The sequence below is a fragment of the Rhinatrema bivittatum genome, chromosome 1, assembly GCF_901001135.1.
Source record: "Rhinatrema bivittatum chromosome 1, aRhiBiv1.1, whole genome shotgun sequence".
Taxonomy (NCBI): Eukaryota; Metazoa; Chordata; class Amphibia; order Gymnophiona; family Rhinatrematidae; genus Rhinatrema; species Rhinatrema bivittatum.
This window is the reverse complement of record NC_042615.1, coordinates 166,211,951-166,224,605: the sequence shown is the minus strand read 5'-3', so window position 1 is coordinate 166,224,605 and position 12,655 is coordinate 166,211,951. Positions and strand designations below refer to the sequence as shown.

The following is a 12,655-nucleotide window of genomic DNA, read 5'->3' as shown; positions in this document are numbered from 1 at the left end:
AACAGTTGCCTGGTAATGTCCCTTTTTCCTGATTCCCCAAGAAATTATAAACACTTCAGGATGATGCAATATCAGGCGCCAAGGTTGACACGCCATTGAACACGTGATTGGACGTGCTAGAATTATGCCTGATGCAATATCAGGAGTAGTGTGTTCAAAACACACATCCAAACCAGTGGCAGTTGATTGGACCCTCCATTGACAGTTGTCAGTGAAAGGGCCACTCTCCTTTCAAAACTGAATGGACAGCCTTCTGAAAGGGTTTTGATCCTTTCACTGACTGCTGGCAGTGAAGGACCAATCAGCAGACATTGAAGGATTGAATTATTAAGTGCCTGACACTTAATATTAATTTATTCACTCCTTCATTGTCTATCACTATGGCCCTGGCCTTTTTTGCCACTGGAACTTTCCAAATACATCTAGGGTTCATGACTGTAAAGCCAGTCAGCCACCTCCCTATGTACAGATCAATTTTTGATAGCATACATCAGGAAAACACATCAATCTATATCTTTTCCATGCAGTAGAAATCAACAACCCAAAATAATGACAGATTTCTACCAAACTGCATATTTATCCTTTGTTTAAGGGGCTTCAACTGCACACATGTGCCTATAAGGCCCCTGCAGGCAACGATGCTACATTCCATAACCTTAAGGGCTTCCACTCCCTCAACATTCAGGTGGTCTGTATTACCAAGGGGACAATCATTTATTTATTTATTTATTTATTGTTTTTGTTATACCGAGTTTCATGATAGGCATCACATCAACCCGGTTTACAAATAACAAGGAGTGTAAAGCATAACGTAACGTAAGAAAACAATATTTTCAATAAGAACCTTGAACTTTAAATACAGTGAATCAGAAAAAGGGAGAGGGAAAGTTACAAAAAACAAGGAAAATAAACTTGGGATGGAAGGGGAGAAATTGAACAGCACAATATTTACATTTCAGCCTATTGATACATTAGAATAGCAAGTGAAAAAATAAGACTATGAAACGGTACATAGGTAATCAAATGAATAAATATGACACAGTTGTGAATGGTAATAGTATGATAAATATTCAGCAGGAATTAGTGAGAGAGGGTTTGAGGTTGGTTGATTCGTGTTTACATTCCATTATTGCATACGAGTTAGTGCTAGTGACAGGAGGTTTTATTCAAGGCTTGGAAATGCTTTTTTGAAAAGCCAAGTTTTTAGTCTTTTCCTAAATGTTAAATCATGGTCGTTCAGCCGGGGTTCCGGACCCCGGCGGAACGACCTCCTGCAGTCGATCTCCTGCCGGCGCCATTTTCCGTATGGAAAACGATTTGCGGCAGGAGATCGCTCCCGGACCCCCGCTGGACCCCCAGGGACTTTTGGCCAGCTTGGGGGGGCCTCCTGACCCCCACAAAACTTGCCAAAAGTCCAGCGGGGGTCCGGAACGACCTCCTGCAGTCGAATCGTGTTGGTCTATGGCCGCCGCCATTTTGCGCCGCAATTTTGCAAAATGGCGGCACAGAATGGCGCCGGCTGAAGACAACACGATTCAATTGCAGGAGACCGTTCCGGACCGCCGCTGGACCCCCAGGTAATTTAAGGCATTTGGGGGGGGGGGTTCGGGAGGGTGGGGGATTTAATTTAAAGGGTTGGGGGTGGGTTTTAGGGTGTTTTAGTGTGCCGGTTTTCCTGCCCTCCCCCTTTCCCCGATTTAGCTACGGACCGCCGCTGGACCCCCAGGTAATTTAAGGCATTTGGGGGGGGGTTCGGGAGGGTGGGGGATTTAATTTAAAGGGTCGGGGGTGGGTTTTAGGGTGTTTTAGTGTGCCGGTTTTCCTGCTCTCCCCCTTCCCCCGATTTAGCTATGGACCGCCGCTGGACCCCCAGGTAATTTTAAGGCATTTTGGGGGGGGGGGGGTTCGGGAGGGTGGGGGATTTAATTTAAAGGGTCGGGGTGGGTTTTAGGGGGTTTTAGTGTGCCGGTTCACGATTTTAACGATTTTCACGATACTCTAAACACCCAAACGGCGACGATACGATTCCCTCCCCCTCCCAGCCGAAATTGATCGTTAAGACGATCGAGGACACGATTCACTTCTCTACTAGTTAATTGCTTTCAGATAAGAAATGAAAAAAATATTATTTTCAATTCAATTGTACTGCCTATCATTTTGTCCAAAACCTTTTTTTTAGGTGTTTTTATCTGTAGCTTATCTTAACTGGAGGAGAAGTTGAAATTCTCTTCTCAGAAGCTAATCCAGGGGTAGGTAACTCCATTACTGAAGTGTCATAACCAGGTCTGGTTTTCAGCTATGCACAATGATTATGTATGAAGAATATCTGCATGTGCTACTTTCATTCTATGCAAATATATTTCATGCATATTCCTGAAAACCAGACCTGGTGGTAGCACTCCAGGTCTGGCATTGCCTCCCCCTGAGTTAATCTGGCCTACTTAGTTCCACTCACATTCACCTCACAGCCTGCTTTTCTCATAAAGACTTTAAAGGGCAAATACCATTACTCAGTTAAAGCAGCCCCTGTCCCTGAAATATCTCTGCTCAAATATGCTTCAACTGGAGCTAGCAAACTGTTTAGCTAACAAAAGGATGTCTTCAAATTACTGGGTTAACACTTTATATCTAGTTCTGTTTCTATTTCTGTTTCAAGATGCTTTGGCTTTAAAAGTGCACACAATGTGGAGCTTGCTTTTGAAGAGCAATTGTGCTTATTTAGAATCCTACCCTCCCTGCCTTATGGTTCAAAAAGCACCCTTTACAAAGGCAGAGACCTTATTTTTGTTGATTTCATTGTTTAAGGTGGTCCCTGTCCTCAGTTCTGTAATTAACACTCTTATGTGCCTGGTCCATGAGTCTGGAGCAGATTGCATACTTCATAGAGCAGGGACTGTCTTATGTAGCTTTACAGATAAAGCTCTGGGGATGAATGGGGTATCATATGTTCTTGTATGCATCATTTTTGTTAGTTCAGGAAACATAGGAATGTCTGGATGTCTTATTGTGCAGACATATTTCACACAAAACAGAGTGGGTGGCTACAGAGTCACTATCTAGGCTGACTATGACTTACCGTCTACTTTTCAAATAAAAATAGAGGATTTCACAATCATTTAGTCACAAATTATATTTTCTGAAACGAGCATAAATTACAATTTCAGAATTGGTGGACATTTATTTCTCTTTAAAGTAAGTTGACTCATAACCTCCATAAACTAGACAGTATGAGTTGGCAAACCTGATCCTCAAGGGTTGTAATCTAGTCTGGTTTTTAGGATTCCCACAACAAATATGCATGAGAGAGATATGCATGTACTACTCCCATCGTATACAAATATATCCCATTAATATTCTAAGTGGAAATCCTGAAAACCAGACCCATGGCTGATTTGGCATCTCCACTGGAGAATAATTACAGAGAAGTGGTATAGTTCCAATTCTTTTTTCCAGCTCAAAAGAAAAACCGTTGAAAGGGAAATCTCTCTCATCAATTCCTGAAATCCTGTGTAGTTTCAAAAAATGTGATTTGTATTAGGATACTTTATTGCAGAGTTATGAATTTTACAGGTAAAAGAGGGGGTTGATTTCAGGCAAACAGCAGTGGCTTGCAGACCACCTATAAGGAGCTCTGGTCCCAGACTACCTCTATGAAAAGAGTACCAACACAATAAGGCATCTTTCTGCAAGTTATGTGGAGTAACCAGGCAGAAAAGAGAGTTTCAAAAAGAAAGGGCTTTCTTTGCAGATATTTTGGCCCCAGAAGCCTTCTTGACCAGGAGGATTATTGCTGAGCACTATAGTTCTATACATTTATTCTAGCTCAAGATGGATTATGACTGAGAAAACGTTGCTACAGTAAAATGTTCCATTTATTTTTGAAATACACATTTGTGCAGTTTCAGAAAATATGAAATATCTGTGGATGACATAGTTTAGGCACTGAACTTACAGATCCAGGATAAGGTGGGTCAAAGTTGCCTCTTATTGACTATTTCTCTTATGCAAAAGAGTCTAAAAATGAGGAAATGCATTATATTTCCTAATATTAGACAAATTAAGGGTTTTATAGATTGATAACTGTTCTTTCCCCTGCATAATCCCTCGACGTGGAGAAAATTAATATGAAAAAGTAACTTAATACTATTTTTTTGGGGGGGTGGGGTGGAGAGAGTAGTTTCCTTTTCCTCCTTCAGGTTTCAAGTTCAGTTAGAAAAGGGCTGGCGTCTGGAACCACGAACCTTTATTCACAACTATGTCATATCTCTCCCAACTCACATAGCAGGACTCCTTCAAGCAGATTGCCATTCTAAGGCCTAAGTTGGGTCACTGTTGTGCAATGAATGGAGTGCCCTCTCCAGCCTCACAGCACACCCCAACCCCGACTGGCCAGAAAGCAGCGTCCTGGCCCAGGAATCAAACCCAGGCCCTCACATGGCAATGCACAACACTTTCACTGATGCTAGCTGGCCTGGAGCCTAGGGGGAGATCGGAGCCTCACTAGGCCACCAGGGATAATCAGTCATGACCTGGAGGGGGTCAGAATATGGTGGGGAGGTCTGGATGCCTATGTGGGGGTTGGAGGTCTATGGAGTGGTCATTGTTTACAAAGGGGCAGGAGTGGGAAGAAAGGGGATGAGTTTTTTTACCATGGGTTTTTAATTTTAATATATATATATATTTTTAAATTATCTCTTTATTGAATATTATTCATTTACATCAAGAAAAATATCTTGAATTTAGTAAAAGTCATTTTGATATTCCAATTAAAGAAAGAAAACAATCTGAAAAAAACACATTTCAATGATCATTTCCAACCACATCACAGGGGGAGTTATATAAAGAAAATATATAAATAAATCCAGTATTAACTAAAATGGGCCAGGTCATAATCACTTGACAGCAGTAATAACAGCTGGAGAACACCTATTCTGTAAAATGTTTCTAATAGGATAGGGTCATAGAGCAAGTAAATATTTCCTTGTAGTCTAACAAGACCCTTGCAAGGGAATTTCAATACAAAATTTGCACCTAAGCTAAAACCGTAGGTTTATAATGAAAAACAATCTCCTATGTGCTTGCGTCTCTTTGACTGTATCTGGAAATATATTTATCCTATAACTTAAAAAATGATTCTCTTTAAAATGAAAAAACAATTTCAAGGTCCACTATCTATTATACTCTCATAGCAAATATCACTAACAAAGTAGTTCTATCTTGAATTGTAGAATCTGATTCTTCAAGAAAGTTAAATAAATCCAAAATATTTTCTTTGGATTTAACCAACATATTTTCCACCTTCTGAGAATCATAACCTTTTCTCCCTGATATGTAATATACCTTAGAAATCTCAGGAATTGCCTCTTTGGAGATTTTCAGAATGTCCAAATAAAACCTTCTGAGTATCTCCATAAAAGAAATCAAAGAGCAATATGGGAAATTTAAAAATCTCAAACTCAAAAGTTTGGAATAATTACCCATGCTTTCTATTTTCCTGTAAAGCAATTGGTTATTTACATAATACAAATTAGTATACATAACAGACATTTTGGCAATTTGCTCAGTATGTTCTGAAGTTATCTGTGTCTGATTATTAAGTTGAACAGACAAAGTTTTAATTAAACTAAAAACTGAGTCTATCCTTGCAGTTAAAGAGGACTCCAAATTAGAAACGGCCATTTAAAGTGATTCTAAAGCTATTGAGGCAGGTCTAGCTTTCATCACAGGAGAAGATATCATAACTCCTAGTTCTAGCTGAGGCCTCCCTACCGGAGAAGGAGTAAGAATATTGATAGGGACCTCAGATCCTTCTCCAGGTCTCAAAAGAGTAGGTACTTGCGGTGGACTCGGGCCCAAGGAACTTAGAGAGACCAAGGTCTCAGATTGCACAGAAGCAGTGTCACCACATGCTCCAAGTTTTACTCATCCCACATCTTGACTGATAAAGTTAAAGGATTCCAGTTAACTGGGTCGTTTGAAAGGTAGATTGGGAAGAGGGTGGGACCAACGACTGATTACCCTTTCTCTTCTTTCCCATACCTTTGGAGAAACTAAGATTTGCAAGAAGGAGGACTTCCAAGAACATAGACACAGAGGGGTGATTCTCTTTGGCACATAGTGGCAGCAGAGTACCACTATACGCCACAATGTTATAAGGTGCTAGGCTGGGAGACATTAGCAAAAGCGACCAAATCCCCAGATGGAGTCACAGCATTAGGGAGTTCCTCCTCCTCATGCTCTCTCATCTACTCACTGCATGCCACAATTTTATGCAGTGCCAGACTGAGAGACATCAGCAACAGCGACCAAGTCCCTGCATTTAATCACAGGGGTAGGGAGTTCCTCCTCCTCACTCTCTCCCACCTACTGACTACACAAAATGATTTTATGTGATGCTGGGCTGTGAGACGTCAGCAGCAGTAACCAAGTCCCTGGATGGAATCACAGTGGTAGGGATTTCCTCCTCCTCACTTTGTCCTATTTTTAATCTTTTTTTAAATTGGGCACTGGGGCCACCTTTAGGGGAGGCGGGGGGAGGGGGAGGGTTGGGTCCTCACAAGACCACCAGAGGTTTTCACGTGTTTGCCCTGGGCAAAGAGCTTGCCATCATGTGGAATTTAGGGACCTAGTAACCTGCAGTATTTATCCCCATGGTATTTTACTGCTAGGAAAATTGCCCCATGGTTTCCAGAGTGGCTATAGAGAGAGAATACTGCGGCTTAGTAAAATCCACAGTATTTTTCTCTCCAGGGAAAAATACTACAGCTTAGTAAATGACCCCTTAAGAACATAAGAACATGCCATGCTGAGTCAGACCAAGGGTCCATCATGCCCAGCATCCTGTTTCCAACAGTGGCCAATCCAGGTCACTGGGGAGAGGGACATACCTATGATACCTAAATGTAATCTGCCTTGAAGTGACTGACCAGTCCCATAAAATGTGGAATATAAATTATAAAAAAAAAAAATACCCACCTTGCCATTGAAATCATTAATGAAGGAGAATGAACCAGCAGAGATTAAAAGACAGCTGTTATCTAGGTTTGGAAAACTTTTCAAATGAGACTTTACCTTACCTATCTCTTATGTAGTTTATAACTTTACATTTTTGTTGGCAATTGAAAAAAGACAGACACTAAATACAGTCTAGCCTTTTAATTATAGCCTATATTCCTGCATCATTGCTGTGGGAATGAAAAATGCCTCTCTAAAAAAGTCAGGTGAATTTGGCATGTTATCAAATTCACTCCTGGATGGAAGTGTAAACAATATTTTATTTATAGTAGTTTGTATGATAAACTGTCATAATCTATCATATGGTGCATAACTCAGAAAGCAGAAGTACATTACTTACCACCATATGGAAACTATGCCTCTGCTTTGCATATCATCCATTGCAAAAAGTTCCTAAAATAGGTCCTATTACCATACTGAATGTTATGCACTCTGCATAAAGCACAACACTGCATTTTCCATCTGTGTTTTAACTAGACAAGTTTAAATTAACTTGGCTGAGTCCTATATTTGATTGGTTTTAGCATTTCTGGTATTGAACTGTCAATGCAAATCATATATTGTCAGATGTTATTCAAAACCTCGTCACGATCAAACAACTTCACTAAACTATGCCTCATTAAGTTTTGCTATTATCATATTGAAAGTTACCTTGATGCTAAAGTTAAAACATACAACAAAAAAAAAGAGTCTGGATCGCTTGCCAATGTGGTACCATCAGGGCCGGCGTGTCCCAATAGGTGAACTAGGCAGTCACCTAGGGCACCAGCCATTAGGGGGCAGTAAAGAGCAGCCATATGGGGATGCAAGCAGAGCCCATCCCACTCATGGTCAAGAGGAGTAGAGACTCGATGAGCCAAGAGCAGCAGAGACTCGGCGGGCTGCGAGCAACCTCCCCATCCTGCTCATGGCCAAGAAATGCAGACACTCGGTAGGCCGTGAGCAGCTCACATCCTCCTTGCGGCCAAGAGAAGCAAAGTCTCGGAGGACCATGAAAGGCACCTTTGTTTGTGTGTGTGTATGTATGTGTGTGACTGAAAGGGATTGTGTGTGAATGAGAGAGCAATGGTATTAGTGAGAGACTGAGGGAGGGAGCCTGTGTAAGGGTGAATGAAACCTGTGTGAGGAACCTAAGTGTGTGTAAGAGAGGGGGGCCTATCTGAGTGAATGAGGTCAGGGCTGGAGCTGGGGTCTGGACCGGGGGGAGGGGGAGGGGGTGCAAGGCAGAAGGTTTGCCTAGGGTGCCTAATACCCTTGCTCCGGCCCTGGGTACCATGACCTGTTGCAGATACTTCAGCTAAAGCACTGGATATCAAATAACAGAATGAATTATTTTACCGTTCTGTGTATTATTTTCAACTGTACCACATTAATTCTCAAAAATAGAGAATATTGGTCTAAATCTCTAAGGATATTCTCCCATTCTGTGTCTATGGAATAAAAAAGCAGGGATAATAATTTTAAAATGAGCATGCAAACTCATGTAGGAATTTTAAATAGTGCATGCAATTGCGCGCTTATGGCTAAAAATACACCAACCACGCATATGCGTGCTCCTAATTTTAAGCGGTTGCTGAAGCTAATGTAATTATTGTATCTTCCTTAGGACATTGTCAGCTTTAACACACGCAGGGAAGCAGATCTTTACACATGCACATGTGAAGGACATTCCCAGTTTTATCAATTAGTCCACCAGTTTTGCCCAGTCTATCTTGAGGTCATCCAGACCCTCTAGTTCTTCAGCCTACACGTCCCCCAGACCCCTCAACCTGTCATTTTAGGCCTAAAAAGAGATTTCTGCAGAGTTACACCTCATCAAGAGCTGCAGTATATATATGCAGATAACAGCCCACCATGCACTGCGGCTGCCAGATTTAAAATATGGAATTATATGCATAGCTGTTGATATGAAAGATATAAGTGCAGAAAAAAACTTTTTGGTCTGATTTATATACAGTCTTTATTTTCTTTTCAAACAACGGCTGCTCCTTTTAGTATAACAAAAATTTCCCAACAAAATCCCCCAACACGGACCGTGTTTCGCCAGTCCGGCTGCCTCGGGGGGGGGACGGGGACTTTTAACACACAAGCATCTGTAATGCAAACACAGGTACAAATAGACCAAAATAACAAAACGGGTCCAAAAGCAACGACTGTTTGATACAAAACTAACCACCACTTCCCCTATTAACTATTAGTAAGCAGATGTTAAACATACCTGTTGTCATCATAGGTCTTACATATATTGAGGAGCGCATCAGAGCTGCGTCAAAGCTGACATTTAAAGGCAATTGTTTTGGCGCAAACCTCCGTCTGAATGGTCACAGGGTACAGAATTAACCAATCACACTGTAGCGAACAACACTGACGTCATCACCATTAGATAAAATAACTCCACTCCAATTCCACATTTAAACCATGTGGAAAGATGGTGTTGAGGGTATAAATCCATTTCTGTTCACATCTAATCATGAGGGTCCTGAGATTGCCACCCCGCACCGGCGGTGTGACCATCTCAATCACAAAAAATTTTAAATCTGATACTGTATGGGACAATTGTGTCCAATGGGATACTAGAGGGGCCTTTTCTTTAATATTTTTGATGTTAGATTTGTGCCCTATAATCCGTGTTTTGATCTTGCAAGATGTTTTACCCACATACAGCTTCATACATGGACAATAAATCACAGAAACCACCCCTGAAGATTCACAATCAGTGTTAACTTTCAATCTATAACATTTGTTGGAAACTGGATGACTAAACTCTGTGATTGTACATGTGTGTTCGCATACCGAGCGATTGAGATGGTCACACCGCCGGTGCAGGGTGGCAATCTCACAACCCTCCTGATTAGACGTGAACAGTAATGGATTTATACCCTCAACACCATCTTTCCACATGGATTAAATGTGGAATTTTCTAGTGGAGTTATTTTATCTAATGGTGATGACATCAGTGTTGTTTGCTGCAGTGGGATTGGTTAATTCTGTACCCTGTGACCATTCAGGCGGAGTTTTGCGCCAAAACAATTGCCTTTAAATGTCAGCTTTGACGCAGCTCTGATGCGCAGGCTGCCAATTTTGTGCAGCCTTGCATGCGCCAACCCCGGATTTGAAAAGATACGCGCGGCTACGCGCGTATCTTTTCAAATCCGGCGTACTTTTGTTCACTCTGGTTGCACGAACAAAAGTACGCGCTCGCGTATTTTTTAAAAATCTGCCCCATAGTTTTTAATATTCAAATATACATGTTATGTTGCCTTTACACAGTACTTACACAAAAAGAGGGTATGAATTTGTATTGGTACTTTTGGTGTGCAATAATCAAAATTAACAAGGTAGTTTTGCTTTTTTTATTGAGGCAAACCTGAGGTAAAAACTGCCAGGTCGGTCTGCCAGACTGTCAGTAGTTTAGTTTGATAATCTACCCCTTAATGTATGCAGAGCTTTGAAAATTGGCTCCCAGTAGTATTCTATGGGTAGTTTAACCCTGTTCTAGAGGTACACCTAACCAGTCTGGTTTTGAGAATAGCAAGAATGGATCTGCAAGAGAGAAATTCATATGTTAGGTCACCAATGTTTGTAATCTCTCTCATTTTTACTTACCTTGGATATCTTGAAAACCAGGCTAGTTATATGTGCATTCAGGTGAGAGTTGAGAACGGTTAGTGTGAAGTATAAATGGGGACACTATTAGAGAATTTCCAAAACAGCTCCAAAATATTTGCATTTGTTTAGCCAGCCCTTGAAATGTTTTGCCTAATTTGGCTTTGGGTTTTTTTTTCAAAGTTTGTGAATGGTTTAATAACCCTGCTCCATCTGACCAAATTAGCTTGACTGCCAGATCAGTGCTAGACTAGTAATAGTGTCGGTCATTGGCAAGATCAGTTTGGAATTTGTGCATTAAATACTAGGGATTTGCAGTTGGATGATCTGAATGTAAAATTGCTGCCAATGAAGTAATTTTTCATTCATTTCAGGCCATCAAACACAATGGCACAGTTCTCTGAAAAATCCAAAACATTTTAGAAGTATTTGATTCAGTCCCATCAAAGTCGATGGGGTAAATCAAAAAATGCATTTTTTCCCTTCAAGCCAGACAGAGATGTGCAGCACTAAAAAACATTGTTTTTGCTGTTTGGTTTATTTTCGAAAGGTTGTTTTCATATGAATTTCGGTTCATGAAAGTTTGATTCGTTGCATTCATGTAAAAAAACCCAAATCTAATATTTTTTAAAAACCCCAAATGAGGAAAAAACAAAAATGGGGATCTGCCAACTGAAAAATGCCAGGGCCAGGATTCCCTTCCCCTCCCCCAGCTACCACTTACCCGGCCAGGTGGGGATCTGCTAGCAAGGCCTAAGTCCAGCCCAAAGCCTCGGCCTTGCATAGGCCAAGTCCCATGGTATGTCGCTGCAAATGTGGCCTTGGCATACACAAGTCCAAGGCCCAGGCCAAGGTCAAAGCCTTAGTGTTGCATAGGCCAAGGTTGCAGTAGGTTGCTGTAACCTAGGCTTTGGCTCTATACAAGGCCATGGCTTCAGCCTAGGCCGTAGCCTGGGCCCAGGCCCAGAAGTCAGGTCCCGATACCAGGGACTTCACCTGGACCCAGACTGATACTGGGGCCTGACCTAGAGGCCAGGTCTCAAGGCCTGGGACTAGAAAGAGAACTAGGCCTGATGCCAGGGCCTGACCTGGAGGCTGGGTCTCAATCCTGGGTAAGCCATTTAGATGGATAATTATTACGTTATCCATTTAAATGGCTTTTGAATATGGACGTCATTGAAAATAGAAATATGATGGTTTTAATGAAGTTAGTCATTTTAATCAATTATAATCGTTTGGCTCTTAATCCAAGATTTTGTTTGTTGTTATTTTTTTCACCTAGTTTTAAAGTTCCATTGATGTGAGCTAAGCATTGTTGCCTCATTCTGCAGTGGTTGACGTGTACTGTTTTGGAACTTTGCATAAGCTTCTGTAGTACAGGTAATATATTTTTTTAGGAAATCCTTCCCAGAAAAATTCCTTCCTGCTTTTGGTTATTCATAGAACTTAAAACTGAAGTTGCTTCTCTCTCTTGCTAATTTACATAAATAGGCAGCTAATCATTTTCCTACATAGGTTATATAGTTATTTTCACAAGGAAAATAAAGAGCTTTAGAATTTGTTTTTATTGTTTCTGCCTGTACAAACAAACTGTGTGGCTTTCAGCATGAGGCTAATATAATAATTATCTACCTTCCATTACAATTAACTAGAGGCTTTATAAAATGTTATTAATCAGCAAAAATGTCATCAACTTCTTACAGATGATACAAGATTTGCATAACCTTAACATATTTAACCAATTTATAGCACCCCCCCATCCATCTTTACCAACCTAATTCTCCATTTTCAATTGCTTCGTACACAATCCAGATGTCCATTTTCCTTGAAGTGATATTTTTTATTCCTAGCACACCATTTATTAATTCTTCAGCTTCCATCATAGGTGATACCTGTGAGATAAATTGCACCATTTCAGAGTTTTGTTAAGAAGCACTGGAAATGGTAAGTTTCTGACTGGTACAAAACATATGTGCTCCTTTGATGAACAAACCATCTAAATCCATGAACCCTTGCAGAAATGCCAACCTTGCAA

The 12,655-nt window shown here is 40.9% G+C and overlaps 1 protein-coding gene across 5 annotated transcripts in view; it reads right to left on the bottom strand.

Moving 5' to 3' along the window:
• Positions 1-12,655, bottom strand: part of ARAP2 (ArfGAP with RhoGAP domain, ankyrin repeat and PH domain 2) — a 619,943-nt gene that overhangs the window by 75,618 nt on the left and 531,670 nt on the right. For all 5 annotated transcript variants that reach the window (XM_029589653.1, XM_029589667.1, XM_029589686.1 and 2 more), the window contains exon 26: positions 12,395-12,512. In XM_029589653.1, coding sequence (XP_029445513.1) covers positions 12,395-12,512 — 118 coding nt within the window. The remainder of the gene's footprint in view (positions 1-12,394; positions 12,513-12,655) is intronic.